At 53.9% G+C, this 25,818-nt stretch overlaps 1 protein-coding gene and 1 long non-coding RNA gene across 3 annotated transcripts in view; both read left to right on the forward strand.

The window, feature by feature from the left end:
* The window catches only part of LOC142819542 (uncharacterized), a 60,116-nt gene that overhangs the window by 12,984 nt on the left and 21,314 nt on the right, over positions 1 to 25,818 (forward strand). For both annotated transcript variants that reach the window (XR_012897452.1, XR_012897453.1), the window contains exons 4-5: positions 5,577 to 5,714; positions 21,203 to 21,403. This is a non-coding gene — a long non-coding RNA (uncharacterized LOC142819542). The remainder of the gene's footprint in view (positions 1 to 5,576; positions 5,715 to 21,202; positions 21,404 to 25,818) is intronic.
* On the forward strand, positions 16,704 to 18,910 carry LOC102455840 (heat shock 70 kDa protein 1A-like). The gene has a single exon (XM_006134687.4). It carries the CDS (start codon positions 16,931 to 16,933, stop codon positions 18,851 to 18,853), a length of 1,923 nt encoding a protein of 640 aa, XP_006134749.2. The 5' UTR covers positions 16,704 to 16,930; the 3' UTR covers positions 18,854 to 18,910.

Here is a 25,818-nt window from a genome sequence, read left to right on the forward strand (position 1 = left end):
GCCCCACCGCAGCGCTTCCATGTAGACGCTCCCTCGGCCGCCGTCATCGGCCTGGGAGTTTGAAATCCCCGAAGTGTCAGAGCGACAAAGCGCCCCATTAAGTCACAATTCCACCCCCGCCCCCGAGCGCCTAGACCAGAAAGGAGCTGGGGACGTCCGTGGCAGTTAAAGCCCTCCCCGGTCAAGGGGAGGAAGGGGAGAGGGGGAGCGGGAAAGAAGAAGAAGCCCCCCACGCACCAGGCTTTTCTGCTGCGCCATGTGAATTAACTAACTTTGTTTTCAACCAGGCCTCTCCCTTAATACCCTCGCCCCTCCCCCGCACTTTGGCTGGCGTTTGAGAGTAAGCGAGGCGTGAGAGATCCTTTGGAATAATGAGGTGTAATTAGCCCTGGCAGCTTTTATCTTCCAAACTCTCTCTCTCTCCTTCTCCCCCCCCCTCTTCAATTAGATTGAAATAAAAAAAAAAAGGAGAGAAAGAACAGAAAAAGTTAGCATGCCGCCCGCATGGCCCATGGTGCATTCCGGGTGCCAGAGATGGAGTTGTCCTCCAAACCCCGAAACCTGGCACGAACGCGGCACTTTGCCTCGGTAGCTCCCCGTGCCCAGAGCAGGGGAGAATCAGCCGCTAAGACTCCAGGCAGCCGGCTTCTATTCCCACTGACTATGGGCAAGCCGCTCCGTGCCTCAGTTTCCTTTCCCGGGAGCCCAGGGGTTGTCTCTTGCTTTGAGTCCATGCAGCAGCTGGTGCAACGGAGGCCTGGGTCTCCACAGCCAGGCCACCCCACTCACAGACGTGCCAAGGAGCTGGATTCTGGGAGGAGAGCTTTATTAATTATTATTGCGTTAATAATCTGAGGGGAAACCAGGAGAGAGTTTGTAGCTGTTGTACGGAAGGGAAGAGGCAAAGAGACCGGTCATGCGACTGTCAGTCCGCAAGGGCTGCTTCCAAGGTAGGAAAAGGACTTGGACGAGCCTTCATGGCTGACAAACTGGCCAGGAGTCTGGGCATGAGTCCAGGCCGCGTATGCGCCAGTTGGCAGACAAGCGGGGGGGTAGAAAGTATCCTCAGGTCCCCAAAATATTTTTTGGCTCTTCTGCATGTAGTTGCCGTCTCCCCAAAATCTCCTTAAAACACCTTCTCTCTTAGGGTGCATCTACACGGTGGCGCTATGTCGGGATACTTCCGGGATCCCCAAACAGCTGTTCCGCGTCTTTTGAACACGCCTGTTATTGTGAAATACAGCAGGCGCGCTATTCCGACATCCCTGCTGTCGGATATCATATCCCCCCTCAGTTTAGAAAAGAGGAGACTGAGGGGGGATATGAGAGAGGTCTATAAAATCATGAGTGGTGTGGAGAGGGGGGATAAAGAAAAGTGATTTATTAGATCCCATAATAGAAGAACTAGAGGACACCAAATGAAATTAATGGGTAGCAGGTTTAAAACTAATAAAAGAAAGTTCTTCTTCACACAGCGTGTAGTCAACCTGTGGAACTCCTTGCCAGAGGAGGCTGTGAAGGCTAGGACTAGAACAGAGTTCAAAGAGATGCTAGATAATTTCATGGAGGTTAGGTCCATAAAAGGCTATTAGCCGGGAGATAGAAGTGGTGTCCCTGGCCTCTGTTTGTCAGAGGCTGGAGAGGGATGGCAGGAGACAAATCGCTTGATTATTGTCTTCGGTCCACCCTCTCTGGGGCACCTGGTGCTGGCCACTGTCGGCAGACAGGATACTGGGCTAGATGGACCTTTGGTCTGACCCAGCACGGCCGTTCTTATGTTCTTATGTTCCCTGTACACCTCATTCCACGAGGAGTAAGGGACGTTTTTGAGCAGCGCTTTATTTCGAAAGAAGTGCTTTGGGAGACAGCGCTGGATTTCGAAATAAGCCATTTCAAAATTGACTTGAAATAAGCTGCACAATTTGCATGGCTCAAATCGCGTCGCTCATTTTGAGCTATGGGTGCTGTATAGACACACCCTCGCTGGCCTGGTTCTCGCAGGAATAAATCCCCAGGAGAGGACAGGTCACTAAGTCTACATCTATACTACAAGAGTTACCGGAAGCTTTTTCACGGGCTTCATTTGCATATTCTCTGCCACTCCATTTTTGCGTCAGGGTTTTTTGTGCAAACACTGCTTGCGCAAAAAAACGGATCGGAAGAGACTATGCAAATGAAGCATGAGAAAATGCTAATCCGTGCTTCATTTGCATTGCCTCTTCCGGCGAATCTTGTAGTGTAGACGTAACCTAAGGGTACATCTACACAGCAGGGCCAAACTCAAAACAAGCTGCACGACATGAGTGATGCTAATTGCACAGCTGATGTCGAAATAGCTTCACTCGGCTTTTGGTGCGGTCCACGAAGCCGTTATTTCGAGACAGAGCTCTCGTCCCCTGACCTCCTTTCCTCCTCGTACAGTGAGGGCTACAGGAGTTGGAGTAAGAAGCCAGTTATTTGGGATTTATTTCGGGATGAGGGGCTTGCCGTGGAGACGTCGCCCCAGTGTCCTCTGCCAGGTCTGAGCCCTGCTCTTTGCCTCCCGGCCTGCAAAGTGAAATCAAATAAGTTGTTCGAAGGCACCTGCGTGGCTGTCTTGGCCCCTTTCTATTCCTGGCTGCCCTCTGAGCTCTCTTACCCGTGACCCTGCTCTTCAGCCTGACAGCCTGATGGATGGTCAGCGCCCGGTGATTTATGACGGCCTTTAATATTTGGAATAACAGACAAGACCGCACGGTGGGGGAGAAAGGAGGCTGCCAAGGGGACAGGGCTGGGTGGATTTTCAAGGCTGTTGGGGGGGGGAGGAACGGGGGAGGGATTTGTCAACCCTTTCGACTGGGTGGGGAAGGGGAATAAAGTGCTCCGTCTGTCCCGAGTGATTTATGTGCAATTGCTGCGATTAAATTGGCCTTAGCTAATGATAACTAACTAGTCAGGGGCTGACCTTTCTATGACAATGAAAAGGGGCCAGGAGGCCGGCTGTGTCTGTGTGTGTCTCTCCCTCCCTCGAACCAGGGAAATTTATTTAGCCGAGACACCGCTCATTACCCTCCTCCCCCTCTTTAGAAAGAACCCCTCCCCTCCTTGAAATGTCCATCTGAGTCTTGGGGGAAAGAAACCCTCAAGCTGCTTCTCCGCACTCGGCGTAAGCCTGAGGGCAGCTTTCCACGGGGCGGGAGTCGGCAGTGGCGAGTTTGGGGTAGCTAAGCCGGAGCAGGCTTTCGATGACCAGAGGCTCCCTGTGAACAAGAGGCAGGACGGGGTCGTCGATGTCACCGGATGGGGCTTAAATAAGCTTTCTGTGTGACTTTGGGCAGGTCACGTCAGCCCAGACCCTCAAAGGCGCAGAAATGCCTAACTCCCATCGGCAACACCTTCCCATGGGAGTTAGGCACTGGCATACCTTTGACGATCTGGGCCTCTGCCCCTCCGTGCTTTAGTGCCTCATCTGTAGAATGGGATCAGAGTTTTCTTGTGTCTCACTTCAAGAGTGTGAAGTGCTCTGAGATCTACAGATGCAAAGCATTCTGTAAGGAATAGTCGCTGTTATTATTAATATTAATTCCGGGCTTGATTCTTAGCTACCCAATGGCAAGATACCGTGATTTACAGCCACTTTCAGGGGCCTCTCCACCAGTGTTTCTCACCCTTTTTTAATAAAGTACCCCTTTAAAAACATTATAAGTACCCCCTGTACCTGCACTTTTCAGACACGCAATTTTTTTTCTACCATTGCAACACATTTGCTTAAATAACTTAATCGTAACCGGGCAGGCGATGAAATTTTTGGGTGTAAAAAGTACACAAATAATAAAGCGCTGTAAAATAAAAACAAAAATTCAGTTTTCTCCAAATTTCAGTTGTGTTGACTTACCCCCCAGACTTCTCTCGAGTCATCCAAGTGGGTGAGAAACACCGCTCTACGCTATCCACTAGGATCTGTGGGCCACCAAGCCACATGCAGCCCAGTGGAGTTCTACGTGTGGCCCGCAATATTTTTTGCGGACCGTTGCCCACGCACAGGGATGCCAGATTCTGCTGGTTTCCAACCATGTCGTTTTTTTCCATTGATTGTGCTGCCCCCGTACCTCAGTTTCTCCATCTGGGAATCAAAATAGTTTTGCACTGAGCAAAAGCTGTTTCTCGCTCAAACCAACCTTTCTGCAAAAGTGTGCCAGTTTCACGTTGGGGCAAAAAACACAAAACTGTCAAATCTTCAGGTCCTTACTGATTCCCAGTTCTGCCTTCCTGTTTTTCCCTTTGATATTTCCATACCTTCTGCTCCTTGCTTCCTACCCCCCTCTTTTTTTCCTCCCCCTCCTTCTCTCCTATTTATTTTGGGTCTGCACATCCTAAACTCCAAACTCCGATCATCAGAAGAAGTGGGCTGTGCCCATGAAAGCTCGTGATCCCATCTACATGTTTTGTTAGTCTATAAAATGCTACCAGACCTTTTTTTGTTTTTTCAGTTTATCCTGTACAGACTAACTCGGCTTCCCTCTGAAGCGTCTGAAAATGGAATCTGTCATTTTGAAACAGTTTTTTGCTTCACAATCGGCTTGGTTTTGTATCCAAATGTGGTTGTGCCAAGGGTTAACATTGCAACAAAATGTTTCCAACGGTGGGGGTGGACCAAAAATATTTTGAAAAAAAAATCAAAATGTTGATGTGTTCATAGTGATTGGAATCAAGAAAAAAAAGATTAAAGTCGTGACATTTTTGCGGGACAGAAAATCTTCAGTTTGGTCACTTACAAAAGTAAATTGTGTGAGCAAAGTGGATTATAGGTTTGTGGCAGTACAGTGACACAGCGTTGCTATTTCTTCTGTCAACACAGATGTAGCTAATCCACCTCTCTGAGGGACAGGAGTTTGAATCCTTCCAGCAACCAAACAGCATTTCCCTCAGGCAGTAGATTGACTGAACTACAGTGCTCAGGGTGCATTAGCAGGAGTGTTGTGAGCAAGATTCTTCCGCTTGACTCCCTGTTGATTAGGCCTCAGCTGGAGAGAGAGTTCAGATCTGGGCTCCACATTTCAGGGAAAAGGTGGACAAATTGGAGAAAGTCCAGAGAAGAGCAACAAAAATCAATAAAGGTCTAGCAAACATGCCCTGTGAAAGAAGACTGAAAGAACTGGGTTTGTTTAGTCTGGAAAAGAAAAGACCGAGAGGGGACATGAGAGCCGTTTTCAAATAGGTTGTTTCAAGGAAGAGGGAGAAAAAATTATTCTCCTTAACCTAGGAGGCTAGGACAAGAAGCAATGGGCTTCAATTGCAGCAAGGGAGGTTTAGGTTGGACATTGGGAAAAAATGTGGGGTGGTTAAACACTGGAAGAAATTGCCTAGTTCTAGGAATCTAGGATTCTCAGTTTTTCACAGCCCGGAATGACATACCTGATTCAACCTAAGGGTTAGAGGTCTAGGCCTAATTGTGTTTGCAAAGAGGCGATTAGCTTAGCTTCAGAGACTCCTTCAGAGGCCAGGAGGATGGCTGTTCCTGAATCTGTCAGCCCAGGCATTGCTGATCTCTTCTTTGCTGCATTGAGAATATCAACTCCTGTCCTTTTTCCTCCTAGGCAGGCTGTGGCATGAAGCAAGGCCTTTGAAGCAGCAGGAGGAAAACACCGGGCACTTGAAGAAAGATGACTTTGTAAGGACACATCACTGGGACTCCAGAGCTGCAGACTCAGTTCCCTGCTCCGCTACTGCCTCTGGTATGACCTCGAGCAAGTCCTTTAGGCTGTGGACAGTCCTCAGTAGTTTAATGTCTTGGATGCCTCATTCCGATTCATCTGGACATCTAGGTCTTGTAGGCAGGTTTGAACACCTCTGCGTGAATCTCTCTGGGCCCTCAGTTCCCCACCTGTGAAATGGGGAGAATAAAGTTCCTTTGCTCCCACTCTGGTCTTTTTCATCCACAAGGTCTGGATCCTCCAAGTATTTAAGAGTTTGACTCTTGCGTTCCTTGAGGCAGGGATGTATTCCTTATTATGTGTCCGTGCAGTGCCTGGCACCAGTTGGTCCCAATCCTGGTTATAGAACGAGGATTAATCTCAGAAGGCACATCTACACAGCAGCGTTATTCCGGAATAACAAAGAGTGTGTCTACACAGCAGTGTTATTCCAGAATAACAAAGAGTGTGTCTACACAGCAGCGTTATTCCAGAATAACAAAGAGTGTGTCTACACAGCAGCGTTATTCCGGAATAACAAAAAGCGTGTCTACACAGCATTATTTTGAAATAATGGCGAGCAAGAGGACGTCTTGCTCCAGCTCCTGTAACCCTCGTTTCACGAGGAGTAAGGACAGTCGGAGGAAGAGGGCTCTTCCTTTGACCTCCTGCAGTGTGCACAGCGCCAGAAGCCGAGTTAAACTATTTCGACTTCAGCTGCGCAATTGATGTCGCTCAGGTGGCTTCGTTTGACGTTTGTCCTGCGGCGTAGACGTCCCCAGAAGGTGCGGCTTCTTCTGAGGGAGATCCATCCTTCTTGCTGGTACGGATAGGGAGGAGAGCTCTGCTCAGCCAAGAACCAACCGGCTCTTTTGCCTGAAATAGCCTTGAAATAAGAAAACCACCTTCAGAGACGTTGAGTGAGAACTTGGATTCACTGAAGTAAACGGGCGCGTTGGCACAGACTTCACCGGGGGTCGGGCTTCACCGATGAAGGACCTGGACTGGAACTCCTGGGTTCTGTTCAGAGCCCGACTAACAGGTCATTGAGTGCTCATGAGTGAGTCACTCTGCTGCCCCGTGCCTCAGTTTCCCCATCTGTAGATTAGCACTGGCACCTCTCCAGGAGCGTTGCTAAAGCCCGGGATGCCATGGCAGAAGAATCCCTGCTGGGAACCACCACTGGCATCGTCCGCGCTTTGGGGTCTAACCGGCCACAGGATTCTGCTACAGTTATTCGAACCGTTAGTTTGCGGTTCTCAGGCATTGCGTGGGATGCCTCACAAAGCTGAGACCAACAGCCCCTGGGGAGGCAGGGGAAGGTTAGCTCCATCTTAGAGGGGGGCAACGGCAATGCAGAGGAGAAGGGATTCGTCCAAAGCCCCAATCAGCTCCAGCTGTCCTCACCGCCTCCCGCCAGCCAATGATGCACATACAGCACCCGGAATAGAACCCAGGCGTCTCCCGGCCCAGTGTGTTCTGCCAGCCACCCAGAACACCTGCGCCCCTGGGCTCCGAATGCCTGACCCCCTTTGTTCTAACCACTAGCCCACACTCCCTTACCAGAGCTGGGAAAAGCACCCAAGAACCCTGACTTCCACGTCGCCTGCTCTCCCCACCAGGCCCCGCTGCCTCTCTTCTCCAACTGCCTTTACAGCCCCGCTTTCGATCCCCTCCCGGCTTGGGCGCTGGCTGAAGGTACCAAATGGGCCTGACCACGGATGGACACGCAGCCCGAATTAAGGGGACCGTAGAGACGCTGTCCCCAAAGAAGCATGGCGGAGGCTTGGGGGTCTCTGCAGCCGGGGAGCAGAGCTGCTTGGATGGAAAACTGACCCGCTAGCTCATCTTTCCAGCCCAGGGCGAGGGCTCTCCCAGGTGACACGTGCAACAGTGGAGAGAGGGGGGCAAAGGCTTGGTCAAGCCGTTGGACCTGGGCGAGGCCCTGAAGAAAGGCAGAGGCCCCAAAGGCAGGAGACGGGGCAGACGTGCCTGGCTGAGGCAGGGAGGACCTCGGTGGGTGCGATGGAGGCCCTAGGCTGCTGGAGATCTGCGTGCCCCTCCCTGCTCCGACTCTGTGGCCTCGAGCCCGCGACCGGAGTTGCTGGAGGTTCCTGCTTTAAATCAATGGCTCGCCCCAAGCCAACGCTTGTCTCCATGGCGCTGACTTTGGCCCTGCGAGGCTGCGGCTTCTGCAACGGCTCGGCGAAGGGGCGATGCGAGGGTAGGGAGCCCAGCCAGAAACCTGGCTACTGTGGCAGAGGGGGATGTAAAATCCCATTAAATCTGTTAACCGCTTAAATCTTCAGTTTAACTGGATAACCAATTAAAGAGGGCTGAGGGGAACGGGAGGGGGGCGCGTCAGCCCAGCTGGGCTAAAGCACACTTCCCCCCCACCGCCGTGGGCGGGGCCTGCTCCGGTTGGGCTGGCGCATCCAAGCTGGACCTACCGGGGACGCGCCAGCCCCCACCGGTTAACCGTTCACATCCCTGTCCCTCCGCAGTTCCGCGGGCCGACTTGGTCCTGCTGCTGGGGGGCTCTGCAGGGAGGCAAGAAGTCCCGGTCTAGCTGCCGTCTGCTGCCATCCACCTGGTGGGAAGCCACCGCTGCCTGCGTTGACTCCCTCTGCAGTGAGGGCTTGGAGGCATCTGACCCTGCTGGATTCCAGGAACCAAAGCCGTACGACACGGCAGCCTTCCCGAGCGCCGCGCCGGCGACTGGCACATTCCAAAAGAGCCGGTGATGTCACGGGTGTAGCTACCTTCTGGGGGTAGGCCGTGACCAGAACACATATGAAATATCCGCCCCTCCCCAACTCCCCCGGAGACCCAGCAAGTGGAAGGAATCTGTCCCTGACATCTTGACGCGAGCATAAAAGCCGGGCTGAAGGGCTGATTTCATGGAGATTAACCTCTCGGGCAGCAACCGTGCCTGGCCCTGGCCTGCAAGTGTAGGCAAGGCGGATTACAGCTATATTAGCCTATCTGTCTTTTTAGTCAAGGGTGTTTATCAGACAGAGGCGAGAGTTTGAAGGCAGCCAGAACAGAGGAAGAGGAGGGTGTTTCCAAGCTCATCTGCACCCCCAGTGACCCCAAACAAAAAAGTGTCAGGAGTTTTCTTTAGGGGAAGTGAATTTTACAGAGGCTGGGCAATGCTTGCCTAGACAGCCTTGAGGACTGGCATCCTCCATCTAGCCCCAGAGCGGGCATGGCAGGGCCAGCTTCCGCCGCTCCACCCTGCCCTGCAAATGTGTCACAACTTGGGCCCAGAACCAGCTGTGCAGTATTGAACTTGCTTAGATTTTCATGGGCCGAAGAGCCAGGGGATCCGTACAGCTGCTTCTGGAGTGTCACACAATCAACCTGTGGAACTCCTCGCCAGAGGATGTTGTGAAGTCCGCAACTATATCAAGGTTCAAAAAAGAGCTAGATAAGTTCATGGCGGTTAGGTCCATCAATGGCTGTTGGCCAGGATAGGTAGGGATGGTGTTTGTCTGTTTGTCAGGGGCAGGGAATGGGCGACAGGGGGTGGATCACATGATGATTCCCTTTTCTGTTCCCTCCCTCTGGGGCACCTGGCATTGGCCACTGTTGGAAGACAGGACGCTGAGCTCAATGGGCCTTTGCTCTGACCCAGCCTGGCTATTCTTACGTTGTGATGCCAGTCACGATGCTGCTAAATTTCGACCTGGTCCAGCTGCTGTGGTGTGTGTGTGGGAGGGGAGCTGTTTGAACTGGGCCTGAAATAATTATGTTTGGGCCCTGGCCGGAGCCCAGATGTTGTAACCTGGTGCACAGAGGAGTGTGTGCCTGTAGGGTGGGGCACAGCGATGTCTACTGAGGGCTGGCACCTCCGGCCAAGTCACTGGGAAGGTAAAAGAGGGGAGACTCCTTGGCTGAGGGAGACCCAGGGTCCCTGGCAGGGGAGGGGTGTGTGGGATCGGAATAGGGTCTTTCCGGGAGGGGGAGGGGAGAGACTTGACTTTGCCTCTTGTCTCCCCGACCTCCCAAGAATTCTCTAAGTTGATGCCCCTGCCTGGAATCACCCAGGGGTAAGAAGGGAGCTCAGTTTCCATCTGACCTGGGCAGCATTTCAGGACTCGTTATGCTCCTCTTGCTCGTGACCACAGCCCATAGATAAGTCCCCTTTGGAGCACTTCAAGGAGAGAGCCGCAGAGGGGGACTGGTGCCAGAGAGGGGCCTACCCATGGGTGGTGGGTGAAGGTAGGGCTGGGGGAGACAAACCCCGCCCCTTCTGCCCAGGCCCCACCCCCAGGAGGCAAGCCACACCCCCTCCCGAGTACCACCAGGAGGTGAGGGTGCAGGCCTCCGTCTCCCCAGCCCCGGACCAGGGGGAGGGCGGGCAGCAACCTATGGGGGGTGCCTGATGGCAGCTGAAAGGGGTGCCGCGTACCTGATTGCAGCTGTAAGGTGCGCAGAGCGCCAGAGGGCGGGGCCGCGCATGCACCGTGCACCAGGGGGCGGGGCCATGCATGCTCCGTGCACCAGGGGGCGGGGCCACGCATGCACCGTGCACCAGGGGGCGGGGCCACGCATGCACCGTGCACCAGGGGGCGGGGCCATGCATGCTCCGTGCACCAGGGGGCGGGGTCGTTCATGCACCAGGGAGCAGGGCCGCACATGCGCAGTGCACCAGGGGGCGGGGCCGTGCATGCGTCGTGCACCAGGGGGCGGGGCCACGCATGCGCCGTGCACCAGGGGGCGGGGCCATTCATGCACCAGGGAGCAGGGCCGCACATGCGCAGTGCACCAGGGGGCGGGGCCGTGCATGCGTCGTGCACCAGGGGGCGGGGCCACGCATGCGCCGTGCACCAGGGGGCGGGGCCATTCATGCACCAGGGAGCAGGGCCGCACATGCGCCGTGCACCAGGGGGCGGGGCCGTGCATGCGTCGTGCGCTCACTGCTCGCGGCGCAGGAATGGCTCGAGCCGGCCTTGGTGGGAGGCTAAAATCCCCCCATAGGCAGAATGTGGGAGAAAGCGCAGCCCCCGATCTCCTCATGCAGGCCACCCCTTTGAAAATAACCCGCCCCCCCACCCCAACAACCTGTCTCCTCACACACACACACACACACACCTCCCCCCGCAGCGTGCCCGATGCTTTCGCACTATCTCACATCAGCAACAGCCAGGGACTGCGACTGGCAAGTGAACCGGCACCCTCGGCTGAGGCGGGTGCCGCGAGCTGGGACGGGGAGGCCTCGATTTCCACAGCCGAGCGGCCAGGGAGGTATTTCCACAGAGCCGGCGACTTTCTCTCCAGAGCTTGTCTGGCGCTTCCCAGGGGCGGGGAGGCGGTGGGGGACGGGGGCACGCCGGCCCTCTGTGCCGCTCGTCACGAAGCAAGCCTTGAAAAGGTTAAAGTGGGGCCCGATGCGAGCGAGAGCGTGCGAGCGAAAGCGCAGCGCAAGGGGCCGTTTTAATTACATTCCATTAAATCTCCCTTTCGGGGCTGCGTTTCCCTACCATGTGCGGCACATTCTCATGGTAATTATGGGACATCTGTATAGAGGCGCCTTTCTCATCAAAGATGGCTCTCATCAAAGACGCTCCTGGGAAACCCTTCACCTTTGACCCCCGAGGTCACCGCCGAAACAGTGGCTCTATAGTTCGCGCTACTGTAAAGCTGTAGTAGCCTTTTTCCTTCTCCAACCTGACCCGGGCTTGGGGCTTTCAGGCACGCCATGTTGGGGTGAGGGGGAAGCTTGTCGTTCATGGTGGCTTATAGAGAGGAGCGGGGGGAGGACAGTGCGGAAAAAAGGGGGCCTCCTCCCCTCCCCAGCATCAACAGTTTCCTTGTAATACTCCCCCCTCCCCAGTTCTCTTTTATAGCCCCCCCCTCACTCAGGGCATGGGGGAGTTCATGTCTCCTAACTCCCCAGTGCAGGAGGACGGGAAAGGCAGCTCAAAATGCGAAAGCGGGCCGTTTGCCGGAGGGGGGATGGAGCGGCCGGTTGCCTCGTTCACAGTGGGGAAAGGTGGGGTGCGTGAATCCGCCCCCGTCCTGCACCCCTCTGTGCAGTGCTGAAATACCCCCCCCCACACACACACACCCTCCAGCATGTAAGCAGAAGGACCCTTCCAGGGCTGACTCTGCAGTGCAGAGGGGGAGAGGGGAGGAGTTGGGTCAACAGAGGCCGCTGATGGGGAAGGGTTGGAATAGGGGCGGGGCAGGTGAGCCGGTGGCCCCTCTCCCACCCCCAAAACGACAAGCTTGGCATTCAGCTCCTGAGGTTTTCAACCACTGGCTCCTTCACTTCCCAGTGCAGAGCTTCTCGGGGGTCACGTTCCCCGGCTTGATCTCTGCTGCCACCAGGGCAAGGAAATAGCCTTATGGCAGGGGAGGGGTCAAATGATTTTCCCGTAATCACCAGACTCCAGGAGCTCAGGATTTAAATGCCAAACAGTGCGGGTCTTGCAATAAAATCCTGGGTATCATTAGCCCTGGGAAGGGTTCTAGTGAAATTTATTTGGGGGTGAGGGAAAGTCTGTAAGCCCCCCGCCCCTTCACCTGGCTCCAAATGAGCAACCGCAGAAGACGACTTTTCACGGGCAAATCCTGCAGTGTTTCACAAAGGAGGGTCAGTATCTTTATCCCCACTGGGCAGATGGGGAAACTGAGGCAGGGAGCAGGGAAGGGATTTGCCCAGCTAGGACTAGAACCCAGCTTGTCCCGGTCCTGTGTATGGTGGCACAAAACTATCCATTTCACTTGCCACGCTGTGGGGTAGCCTCTGTTTTCTCTGACTGAAATACCCCCTTTGATCTAGAATCATAGAACACTAGAACTGGAAGGGACCTTGAGAGGTCATTGAGTCTGGTCCCCTGCCCTCACGGCAGGACTAAGTGCTGTCTAGACCATCCCTGATAGATGTCTGTCCAACCTGCTCTTAAATATCTCCTGAGATGGAGATTCCACAACCTCCCTAGGCAACTTATTCCAGTGCTTAACGACCCTGACAGTTAGGAAGTTTTTCCTAATGTCCAACCTAAATCTCCCTTGCTGCAGTTTAAGCCCATTGCTTCTTGTCCACTGAGAACAATTTTTCTCCCTCTTTCTTGTGACACCCTTTTAGATACCCGAAAACTGCTATCACATCCCCTCAATCCTCTCCTTTTCAAATTAAACAAGCCCAGTTCTTTCAGTCTTCCTTCATAGCTCATGTTCTCTAGACCTCTAAGCATTCTTGTTGCTCTTCTCTGGACCTTCTCCAATTTCTCCACATCTTTCTTGAAATGTAGTTCCCAGAACTGGACACAATACTTCAACTGAGGCCTAATCAGCGCAGAGCAGAGCAGAAGAATGACTTCTTGTGTCTTACTCACAACACTCCTGTGAATACATCCTAGAATCACGTTGGCTTTTTTTGCAACAGCGTCACACTGTTGACTCCTATTTAGCTTGTGGTCCACTATGACCCCTAGATCCCTTTCTGCAGGATTCCTTCCTAGACAGTCGCTTCCCAGTCTGTACGTGGGACACGGATTGTTCCTTCCTAAGTGGAGCGCTTTGCATTTGTCCTTATTAAACTTCATCCTGTTTACCTTAGACCAGTGGTCCCCAACCTTTCGTGGCTGCCGGGTGTCCGGGGGCAGAGCCACTCACGTGCTGCACTTCCGGGGGTGGCACTGCACTTGCGCCACGTGCCTGGCTGGCACCGTGCATGTGCCATGCGCCCGGAACAGGGGCCGCTCACCTGCCCTGCGCCCGGGGATGGCACCACACGTATGCCTTAGACCATTTCTCCAGGTTGTCCAGATCATTTTGAATCTCTGTCCTTTCCCCTATAAGCTAGGTGCTCATATACAGCTGGGAGTGGCCCAAAGAGGCACCCAAAATAGCCACTCACTGCGCCCAGTCTGCTGTAATCACTTGCAGTATGTGAGGGTTAGGGTTAGGGTTTAGGGTTAGGGTTTGTAGAAGGAATGTTGCCTAGTGAATAAAGCACAACCCTAGCATTCAGACTGGGGTTCTTGGCCTGGTTCTGATGCTGGAGGGCAGTGGGCATGCCATGTCGCTCTTGTGTGCCTCAGTTTCCTCATATATAAAATGGGTACAATGGTACTGCCTTCTTCTGTCAATCACATTGAGGGCAAGGGCTGGAAAGCATCATGCGAGAGCTAGGTACAAGTGTCTGGCTTTATATCCTGACAGCCAAGCACTTGCCTGTACTAATATAGGGTATGTCTACACTACCTCGTTCCACGAGGCGTACAGATAGTTCGGAATAGCTTGCTAGTCCGAACTATCTAGCCCGTGCCGTGTGTAGCCGCGCGGCATGGGGTTCGCACTAGCCGGCTTTTAAAAATGGCGGCGCCGGCTTTATGCTAATGAAGCCCGGGAAATTCAAATCCCGGGCTTCATTAGCAAGTTCGGTATGCATACATTACCCCCCTAGTTCGAACTAGGGGGGTAGTGTAGACATACCCATAAATAGTAAGGCCTGAAAGGATCAATTTTTGATCGGTAAACGTTGATTCCCCTGCACACCCACAAACCAACCACACAAAATATTTCTCCTGGTAATAAATCAAATGTATAGATAGATCAAAGTAAGAAAAACACTGCTTGAGAATGGATTAGTGTCCAAATCCAGTCAATGTAGACTTTTGAATGAGGCTGGTTACCAACGGACCTGTGAATGAATTGGAACAGCAGGCACAATCTGTTGACTTCAGAATATTTACTTTGTGTATTTTGACATGCGACGCTGAGCATTTGTGTTACAGATTTTAATTTTTGGATCCCCGGCATCGACTGTCATTAAAGAATTGTCTACCCCCCCTCCAACACCCATAATTTTCCGCAGCTGTGAAAATTGAAATGGGGAAAAAATGGGGAAAATAGGCTCCCCCTCCTAATTTCACACAAGGGTGACATTTAAATGGCGGCAAATCTAAAAAATATATTTATTAGCAATAAACCGATATTGTTGGTCGAAATTATAAAAATAACACCCTCGAAGTTGGCCGAGCCTATATTTGATCCAAGCTCTCCTCTTTCTGTTATGTTTCCCTTGATAAGCCACGGTTTCCCAGCTCGTGGAATCATAGAGCTGGAAGAGACCTCAGGAGGTCATCAAGTCCAACCCACTGCCCAAAGCAGGACCAACCCCAACTAAATCAACTCAGCCAGGGCTTTGTCAAGATGAGACTTAAACACCTCTAGGGATGGAGATTCCACCACCGTCCCTAGGGAACCCATCCCAGTGCTTCCCCACCCTCCTAGGGATATAGTTTTTCCTAACATCCAACCTAGACCTTCCCCATTGCAACTTGAGCCCATTGCTCCTCATTCTGCCATCTGCCACCACTGAGACCACCCTCTCTCCATCCTCTCCATCGTCCATACCCGTGGTATACCTAGACTTTAGGAAGGCATTTGACCTGATCTCTCATGATCTTCTTATCAGTAAATTAGGGAAATGCAACCTAGATGCGGCTACTATAAGGTGGGTGCCTAACTGGGCTGATAACCATTCTCAGAGAATAGTTATTAATGGTTCACAATCATGCTGGAAGGGCATAACAAGTGAGGTTCCGCAGGGGTCTGTTCTGGGGCCGGTTCGGTTCAATATCTTCATCAGTCATTTTGATGATGACATAGAGAGTATGATTATTAAGTTTGCAGATGATACCAAGCTGGGAGGGGTGGCAGTTGCTTTGGAGGAGAGGGTCCTAATTCGACATGGTCTGGACAAACTGGAGAAAAGGTCTGAGGTCAATAGGATGAAATTCAATAAGGACAAATGCAAAGCGCTCCACTTAGGAAGGAACAATCCGTTTCACACATACAGAATGGGAAGCGACTGTTTAGGAAGGAGCATGGCAGAAAGGGATCTAGGGGTCAGAGTGGACCACAAGCTAAAAGAGAAGACTGAGAGGGACATGATAGCAGTTTTCAAGTACCAAAAACAGTGTTACGAGGAGGGAGAAAAATTGTTCTCTTTGGCCTCTGAGGACAGGGCAAGAAGCAAGGGGCTTAAATTGCAGCAAGGGGGGTTTAGGTTGGACATTAGGAAAAACTTCCTGTCAGGGTGGTTAAACACTGGAATAAATTGCCCAGGGAGGTTGTGGAATCTCCATCTCTGGAAATATTTAAGATCAGATTAGATAAATGTCTATCAGGGATGGTCTAGTCCAGTGGTCCCCAACCATGGGAGGTTGCCGGGCGCCAGGGGGCGTGGCCGTTCGCCTGCCGGGCGCCAGGGGGCGGGGACACTTGCGCGCCCGGGGGGCGCCCCCCCCCATAGCCGCATGCCTGGGGGCGGACCCCCCACAGACGCATGCCCGGGGGCAGGGCCCCCCCATAGCCACGCGCCCGGGGCCGGTGCCCCCTCCAAGGGCTGCGCGCCCGGGGCCGTCGCCCCCACCCTCGAGCACCGCGCGCCCAGAGCCGGCGCTCTCCCCCGCAAGCGCCGCACGCCCGGGGCCGGCGCTCTTCCCTGCAAGCGCTGCACGCCCGGGGCCGGCGCTCGCCCCCACCCTCAAGCGCCGCACACCCGGGGCCGGCACTCTCCCCCACCCTCAAGCGCTGCACGCCCGGGGCCGGCGCTCTCCCCCCCCCCAAGCGCCCGCGCCCAGAGTGCAGGCGGCCAATCCGCGGCGCTCCCGGGGCCGGTGCTCACCGTGCGCCATGTGCCCGGGGCCAGGCCAGCCCCGAGCACTTGGCAGGCGCATACAAATGCCCCCATGGGCACCGTGTTGGGGACCACGGGTCTAGACCGTACTGGGTCCTGCCATGAGGGCGGGGACTGGACTCGATGACCTCTCGAGGTCCCTTCCAGTTCGAGGATTCTATTTCAGGATTCTCTTTGGAACCCCCCTACTTCCTGCCCTGCTTCCTGCCCCCCAGCACAGTCGCACCTCAGTAAGATGGTGGGAACACTCAATTCCAGGGATGACAGTAATACCCACAGGGTTACACGCTGGGCCACTGGTAATGGGGGAGGGGGAATGCAGCAGCAGGCTGGTGGCCTCATCCTATTGTGACACGTGTGGCAGTAAGGGCAGCCAGGTCTCTAGGGGGGCTGAGGTGGGAAAGCGCCTGCCACCCAGCGCGGGGCAGAGACCGTATTTCCAGGTTGCCCCGGAGAACCAGGCCCCAATGGAAGTTCATTTGCCAACCCCCTGAGGTGGGGGCAAGGGGCAGGAAGGAACCCATGGGAGCAGCTCTCCGTCTCCAGCAAGCCCCAGGAAGAGCGGCCCTCTTCGCGCACTGCAGCCTCGCCCCCGACCATGCGCAAGGCCCAGGCACCCGCGGTGGGGATAGACCTAGGCACCACCTACTCCTGCGTGGGGGTGTGCCGGCAGGGCAAGGTGGAGATCATCGCCAATGACCACGGCCACCGGACCACGCCCAGCTACGTGGCTTTCACTGACACGGAGCGCCTGGTGGGGGACCCCGCCAAGAGCCAGGTGGCCCTCAACCCCCAGAACACCGTCTTTGATGCCAAGCGGCTGCTTGGCCGCACGTTTGAGGACCCCCTGGTGCAGCTGGACATGAGGCACTGGCCCTTTCGGGTGGTGAGTGATCACGGGAAGCTCAAGGTGCAGGTGTCCTTCCAGGGGAAGGAGAGGACCTTCTACCCTGAGGAGATCTCCGCCATGGTGCTCGCCAAGATGAAGCAGACGGCAGAAGCCTACCTCGGCTGCCCCGTCACCCAGGCCGTCATCACGGTGCCAGCCTACTTCAACGATTCCCAGCGTCAGGCCACCATCGATGCCGGGACGATTGCAGGCCTCCATGTCTTGAAGATCCTCAATGAACCCACCGCGGCCGCCATTGCTTATGGGTTGGAGGCCAGCAGGGAAGGGGGAGGGAATCGTAACATCCTCGTTTTCGATCTGGGCGGCGGCACCTTTGACGTGTCCATCCTCAGGGTGGACGACGGCATCTTCGAGGTGAAGGCCACGGCGGGGGACACTCACCTGGGCGGGGAGGACTTTGACAACCAGCTGGTGGATCACCTGGTGCGGGAGTTCAGGAGGAAACACAAGGAGGACCTCAGCCAGGACAAGAAGGCCATGCAGAGGCTAAGGGCGGCCTGCGAGAGGGCCAAGCGCACACTCTCCTCCGGCACCGCTGCCGCCCTCTCCATCGACTCCCTGTACAAGGGGGTGGATTTCCACACCACTGTCACCCGGGCCCGCTTTGAGGACCTGTGCGCCGACCTCTTCCAGGCCACCTTGAAGCCCTTAGGGAAGGCGCTGCGGGATGCCAACGTGAGCAAGGAGCAGATCCACGACATCGTGCTCGTGGGAGGCTCAACCCGCATCCCCAAGGTCCAGACTTTGCTGCAGGAGTTCTTCAGCGGGCGGGAGCTGAGCAAGAACATCAACCCAGACGAGGCCGTGGCCTACGGGGCGGCTGTCCAGGCGGCCATCTTGACAGGCAACCGGTCGCAGGGTCTGCAGAACATGCTCCTCCTGGACGTGACCCCGCTGTCTCTGGGGATTGACACGGTCGGAGGGGTGATGGCCACCGTGGTCAAACGCAACTCTCCGGTCCCCACCAAGGAAACCATGGAATTCACCACGGCGGAAGACGACCAAGATACGGTTGTGTTCGAGGTCTATGAAGGGGAGCGACCCATGAGTAAAAACAACCACCTGCTGGGCACCTTCATGCTGAGCGGCCTGCCCCCGTCGCGGCGTGGAGAGCCCATCATCGAAGTCAGCTTCTCCATCGACGCCAACAACATCCTGACTGTGTCGGCGAGGGACACGGACACGGGCAACACCAGCCAGCTCACCATCACCGACACCAGGGGCCGGCTGGAAAGAGAGGAGGTGGAGAGGATGGTGAGGGAGGCTGAGGAACACAGGGCCCAAGACGGGGCCCAGCAGGAGAAGATCGAAGCGATGAACTCCTTGGAGGCGTGCACGCTCCACCTGAAGCGGGCTGCGGAGGGAGTCCGGGCCCTGGACGTGCAGGCCAAGAAGAGGGTGTCAGAGATGTGTGAGGAGACCACCTCCTGGCTGGAGGGCAACCCGTTGGCAGAGAAGGAGGAGTACGAGGAGCGGCGGAGAGAGCTGGAGGAGGTATGGGACTCGGTCTTCTCCAACCTCAGCCAGAGGCAGGACGTGCCAGGGGAGGCCAGGGATGAGGAGGAGGAGGAGGAGGCTGCTGGGCCCCAGCGTGGCGAGGAAGAGGGCTGAAGGTGGACTGCGCTGTGCTGTTCCGAAAGGACGCATTAAAAAACCAAGGGACCTGAAGCATTTTGCCTCTGTTGTGCGTCTGTTTAAGAAAATAGCAGATGAGGCCGATGGCTACACAGAGTTGTCTGCTCCTAATCCCCCCCGCACGTGCGCACACACACACACACACGCACACACACACACACGCGCGCGCACACACGCGCGCACACACGCACACACACGCACACGCACACACGCACATGCGCACACACACACGCGTGCACACATGCACACACACACGCGCACGCACACGCGCGCACACACACGCATACGCACGCACACACGCGCGCGCATACGCACATGCATACCCACACGCACACGTGCACACGCACACACACACACACGCACACACACACGCACACACGCACACACACACACCCCTAAATCAATTACTGGGAATTCCAAACAATTTCACCCTCTCCCCACATTCCTGATATGTCAGTATCATTACCCCCATTTTACAGACATAAGAACATAAGAACGGCCAGACTGGGTCAGACCAATGATCTATCTAGCCCAGTGGCCAATGCCAGGTGCCTCATAGGGAGGGAACACAACCATGTAATCCTCACGTGATCCCTCTCCTGTCATCCATCTCCAGACAAACAGGCTAGGGACACCATTCCTGCCCATCCTGGCTAATAGCCATTGATGGACCTATCCTCCATGAATCTATCTAGCTCTTCTTTGAATCTATCTAGCCTTCACCGCATCCTCTGGCAAGGAGTTCCACAGGTTGACTGTGTGCTGAGTGAAGAAAAACTTCCTTTTGTTTGTTCTAGACCTGCTGCCTATTCATTTCATTTGGTGACCCCTAGTTCTTATATTGTGGGAATAAGTAAATAACTTTTCCTCATTCACTTTTTCCACACCAGTCATGATGTTATAGACCTCTATCATATCCCCCCTAGTGTCAGCAGAAGCTGCTGGCATAGACCCAGTTAGACCAGGAAGGCTGCGTTTTGGCCAGCATCATTCAGCTAAATCTGCCTTGCTGGGGATAAGCAGCATCCGCACTGGAGTGTTTTTCGGTTCTAGCAGGCCAGTCCAGTGCTCCCAGTCCTAAGGCGAGGGGGGCAGTAGGTAGGTGGAGACAGACAGACAAACAGGAAATGAGGAGAGACGTTGGGCAGCGTGATGATGGGCTAAGCTGCCTAAAAAGCCCATGATTTTGCTAGGTGCGCTTGAAGGCTGGGTTTGAAGCACGACTGTCAGGTTGATGCAAAGCTTCCTTTGCTCTGTCTGTGCTGTGCCCATCCCCAGCTCTGTCCCCGCCAGGGCCGGCGGGAGGCGCGTGCCATCAGTCCCCCCACACATGGCCCTGCGCTTTACAACTGGCCCCGCTCCAGGCTCTGCTCCTATGGAGAGAATTAGACAATGAATTTTATGACAGATTAAAACAATAAGGATTATGAATTCCAAGTCTATCACAAGACATTTGCTTTGTAGGAGTAAATATTCCTTACGGAGGCCAATAAGGCTGAAATACGTGTGGCCATGTTGAACCAAGCTCCCTAACGAAGCCCGTCACGTGCACGTGGTTGGATAAACTAGAGAGACGGGCTCATGCGTCAGGCACAGCGGGCTAACGGCCGGCGCGACAATTGTGAGAGTGTTACTGACGTTACCGGGGTGGATCGTGGCTTGAGTTCAAGTTTTATAGTGAATTTGGATGGGTTTTCTGTGCCATTTTTTAACGCAAATAGATAGATAGAGGGGGTGCATGGAGATAGATAGATAGATAGATAGATAGATAGATAGATAGATAGATAGATAGATAGATAGATAGATAGATAGATAGATAGATAGATAGATAGATAGATAGATAGATAGATAGATGGGATGGGGATGGGGATAGATAGATAGATAGATAGATAGATAGATAGATAGATAGATAGATAGATAGATAGATAGATAGATAGATAGATAGATAGTGGGATGGGATGGGATGGGGATAGATAGATAGATAGATAGATAGATAGATAGATAGATAGATAGATAGATAGATAGATAGATAGATAGATAGATAGATAGATAGATAGATAGATAGATAGATAGATAGATGGATGCTAGGTGTAATGCAGATAGATAGATAAATGATAGATAGATGATGGGGTGGATGGGGATAGATAGACAGATAAAAACACGTAAATAGGCCTCACTCCCAATCCATGTATCTCCATATATTTGAACTAGGCCTCATAAATATCATGCCAGCCCTGGCCCACACTGCCCCTCTCTCTCTCTCTCTCTCTCCCATACCCACAGCTGTTCCTCATGACCCGCCCTTCTCTATCTCTGCTTCTCCAGCCCAGAGATCCGGGAACCGCCCCGCTGCATAGGGGCCCTTCTGCACGCGACAGGCTCCCCGGGGTCCGGCTCCCTTTTCTTACTGCTGCCAGCTCCCACCTGCAGTGAGAGACAGCCCCCACAGAAAGGACCGTGGAGGGGGGCAGGCCCGGTCAGCGTGTTCCCGCGAGGACAAAGGACACGTCAGCTGTCTGTCAGCAGGTATTGAGTGGGGGGGGGGTGTCGGAGGGCAGGCTAATGGGGGGTGTCAGGGAGAGTGTGGGGGGGAGGCAGCAGGACAAAGCGGCGAACCCCAAGGTCACCCCCAGGCCGCCTGTTCGCCAGAAGGATCGATGTTCCAGGTCAGTGGGGTCTATTAGTGGAGCAGGCCAGACCCGGCGAGGCGGAGGCCTTTGCATTCTGCTTCCTTTCCAAAGGAGCAATTATCCCGCTGCCCTTGACAGCCCAGCAGCAAGCCTCATATTTGGTTTTCCTATGGGGCAGGAAGGGTCCAAACAGCATACCCAACTCCCGGCCCTACCCCGCACTTGCAGGCCTGTAAGGAGCCCAGGGACGTTGCAACGTGGGCAACCCCAGGCTGCCTTCATCAGAATCCCCCTTCCATCAAAACCAAGGTCCTGCCCTAAAGCATCCCGTGCTGCCGTTTGAATGGCTGCCGGTTTCGCCCCAGAGGTGGCTGCCTTTCTGCTGGAAGCTGGGATCCCTCCCTTTCTCTGGGCGATGTTCCACACCCGTGTGTGAAAAGGGCCACACAAAGGCTCAGGTCCCGTCTGCCCACGGCGGGAGTTTCACTCAAGTCGGTGGAGCCGCTCCTGGAAACGAGGGAGGCCGGATCAGGCCCCTTCCCAGGGCCAAGAGGAATCTCGGCCGAGGCAGGCGCGAATGGGCCGAAAACTCAGCGCCACTTTCTGCTAAGTGGCAAATGATTATTCATTCCGTCACTCCACGCGGCCATAAACTTTAATCACAATGAAGTCATTTGATTTCCATGCACTGTAATCCTGCGCCGATCCGACATGAATTAATGGCCACTTACGGGAATGGAAAGGGTTTGGAAGTTAGCGCTATGGGTTTAGGTTGGTTTTTTTTTTCAAAAGATGGATGGCATTTGGAGCGCTCACCAGCAGACAGCTGGACCCGTCACTGAGCTAAAAACGCCTCTTCTGGCTCCTGGTTCCCTCTGTCACCTTGAGCTGCCTGCCGCCTTAGCGATTTTAAAGCACTTTTGAGGGTTTTTTATCCCGACCGATACCATAGATGTTTATTTTCCAGCCCTTTTCCTGGATTTTTATCCATTTCCATTGCTGATGATTTGTAGATTTCTAAGTATCCCCCTCAAGTATTTATTGGTTCAGTTTTCACAGCGGCAGGAAACGCTGGGGGTGCCAGAGGGGAAATATTTAAGGATGTTTTTCCAGCAGCGTTTTTGTTACTTTGCCGATCTGTACACGCCTATTATCAACAGTGACATATTTATCCTGGGGTGTGTGCACCTACGATGAAATTGATGTTTGCTGATCTCAATCGAGAGAGGCAGTGAATCCTTCCAAGCCAGGAGAAACAGGTCACTGTGGCCTCCTAGTTTAAACCGGCAAGTTCCTTAGGGCAGACCCCTTTTGTTCTGTCTTTGTAGAGCACCCCCATGCCTGAGATCCTGGTGCATAATGGGGGCTCCTTCAGGATGCTGTCCCAAAACATAGGACAATAAGTTATGAAGTGACTTGCCCTCGGCCGGCGATGGGAGGCTAGTGAAGGGGTGGCATGAGCAGCCTCCTTCATCTCAGGGGGCTGCAGGATTGTTGGAACCAAGGGGGTCTCCCGGGAGAGGGTGGATTGGCTCACTCCGCTGGCAGGCCTCGATTTGCAGGCTATGCTGGTGGAACCGGAGCTGCGCTGTGATTGGCTGCAGAGGGAGCACCCGCCTCTCACAGTCGGTGCTGGGTGCAATCCGCATGCACCTCACTTCCCGTGCCCCTGGCTTTACGAGCATGGTCATTTGGTAACACCAGTAGGGAAAAATGGGCGTGGATGAAAACCAGCACGTGGCAGCAGAGAATCAAAATGTCTCATGGGCCACATGTAGGACCCTGATGGGCTGCATTTGCCCCACTGATTACCCACCACGGCTCTCGGGCATGCACGGAGCCACTGGCGGATCCAGAGCCCCTGAGACGTTTCAATGTCTCCGAGCTATTTTTAAAGCAGCCCCTAACGTTCAGTCCCAGCTGGAGGGTCCTTGCTGCTGACTTAGGTAGCCCCCTCTTCCTTGTATGTAAGCATTACCAACCTTTTAATGTCAACCCACCCCCAGCCTCCTGCGAGTCCCACCCTTGCTCCCGGACTTTGCCAATTTCAGCAGGGCCTTTGATGCTCCGTTCCGTGGTGCACCTGCAAGCCGACCTCGGGGCCTTCCCCCTGCTGGGGGCCGGGCGAGGGTGTTGGAGGTGCAGGAGAGGAGGGGATTTCCTCGTGGGAAACATCAACAAAAGGGACAGGGCTTTGCTGTCCCATGGGGCCTTTGACAGACTCCAGGCCCCAGCCGGGAGCTCTCCAAGTCGGAAGGGAAGGGCCGAGGCACTGAGGCATGCTGTTGACTCAACAGGGAATTAAGCTTATTATAAATCCAAAGGGGAATCGGAGCGCCTGGCTGCTGGGGGTGGGAGGCGATTTTTCTTTTCTAACCCAGTGGTTCTTCCATAGCGGCTCCTTTCCTCCGGATTCCTCTCTGTAGTCACTTCGGGAGCCTGGGCAAGAGCTACCGTGAAATCCCGGGGGGTACAAGCCACTATGGTTGGGCTGGGGAGATTTCCGAACCTCTCCGCCCTTTCAGGCATGAGGCTGGCTGGTGTAGACCGGCGTGGCTTCGCCGAAGCTAGAGTTGCCAGGTGTCCGGTATTTGAGCCTTCTGTCCAGAAAAAATTTCATAAAATACCGGACACGTGAAATGTCCAGTATTTTCTGTTTTTCCTGGCTCAGGCGTCTGCCAGAACACGCGCAGCTCGGGCTGGCTGGGGCGGGGCGAGGATGGCGCATCCCACGCAGGGCTTAATGTAAAAGAATGCAACGTACTGGGACCTCCGAGAACAGACTTCAAATTGGCTGCCTTAAAAGGGCAATGCCTGCTCTGCTCTTAAAAGGGCAAACAGGGGTTGTTGTTTTTTTGGTTAGCTACTGTAAACTTTTTCAACTTTTCCTTTTTTTTTTTTTTTTTTTTGTCTTTTTCCCCCTCTGGAGTACACTAGTCCTGGAAATTTCAGTGAGTTCCTTTTTTTTCTTGTTCAACAGAATTTTCCCCCGATTTTTTGGGGGGAGGGAGTGTTCGGTAAGTTTTGTTAAACCATCTGGCAACCCTAACTGAAACCTGCAGAGTTGCCCCTGATTTATGCCAGTTGAGGCCCTGGCCCAGGGAGCACATGGGGCATAGTTGCTCCTGTGATACAACTAGTAAATAACAAGCTGCCTGAGCAATAGGGCCTAGTGGTGAAAGCACATCCGGTGACCCAGGAAAGCTGATTTTCCTGCAAGCCCATCTCCATGCCAGTGGAAGATTGCTGTTTACACTCCAGCTCATCAGTGTCATTTTAAATACCCCAGGCAAGGCGGTGGTGGCTCATTCCCCACTAGCCTGATCACGCCCCGCCTTACGGTTTCTCCAGCGCGTAGCTTTACGTTTTCATCCTCCACCACAGTTTGGCTGAGGGGGCGGAACACAGATTCTGAACTCAGGCCAGTTCCCGCGCAAGGGAAACTCCGGGTCTCTCCCAGGTCTGCTCCTGAGTCTCTGATGGGCATTCGAAACGGCTTTCGCTTTCCTTCCAGTCCTCCTTTCCCTGTCATGTGCTTCCTCTCTCCCAGGCCCTACCTTCCTCGCTCTCTGATTCTCTTCCGCTTGATTTTCCCCTTCGCCATCTCTCTATCCTCGCGCGCTCTTATTCAGTCTCGCCCTCTCGCTCGTCCTTTTCTGTATTCAACTTAAGTTCAGCCTTATTGTACTTTACGTGGGTAAAATGTTGGAGGGTGATTGTTTCCTTCTTTTGTACCTCAGTCTCCCCCACCGAAGAATCCCGGAGTCTAATTCTCCCCTCTCGAATAGCTTGGCATTGAACCCTTATTATTCTCCTTGTCAATTAGATTTTACAAAGTCTTCATATTTTCAGGAGGCGTGCTCGCTGCTTGAATGGAAATACCTACTATACAATTATGCCAGACAGAATGGCATTTTAAAGAACTCCGCCAATGGCGCAGCGGATCACAAAAAATTTGCTGCTAATTTGTAGTCTTCGCATTAGCTCTTCAAGTGTTTTTTATGCTGGCGATAATTTATAGCTGCAAGACAACGGCTAGTCATATGTGAATAAATAATGCTGCATTGCTGCTCCTTGGATAATGAACAACTTCACCTTTCCTGGGGAGTTCAGGAGAGAAGATCTGCCTACAGTCTGCTCCCCCCTCCTCTACCCTGTTTTTCCTCCCCACCCCATTTTGTTCTGGCCTTCAGCCATTCTACACCCTAAAGCCCCTTCCAAAGTTTCTTCCAAGGACCCAAATTGCAGAATCGGGAAATAGATCGGTGCCCAGCGTGCTTTGGTAAGGGAGCATGCGCTGCACAGTCAGGA

The sequence above is a fragment of the Pelodiscus sinensis genome, chromosome 24, assembly GCF_049634645.1.
Source record: "Pelodiscus sinensis isolate JC-2024 chromosome 24, ASM4963464v1, whole genome shotgun sequence".
Classification (NCBI taxonomy): domain Eukaryota; kingdom Metazoa; phylum Chordata; order Testudines; family Trionychidae; genus Pelodiscus; species Pelodiscus sinensis.

Coding starts and splice junctions, on each gene's coding strand:
- LOC102455840 (XM_006134687.4), top strand. CDS start 16,931: ATGCGCAAGGCCCAGGCACCCGCGGTGGGGATAGACCTAGGCACCACC.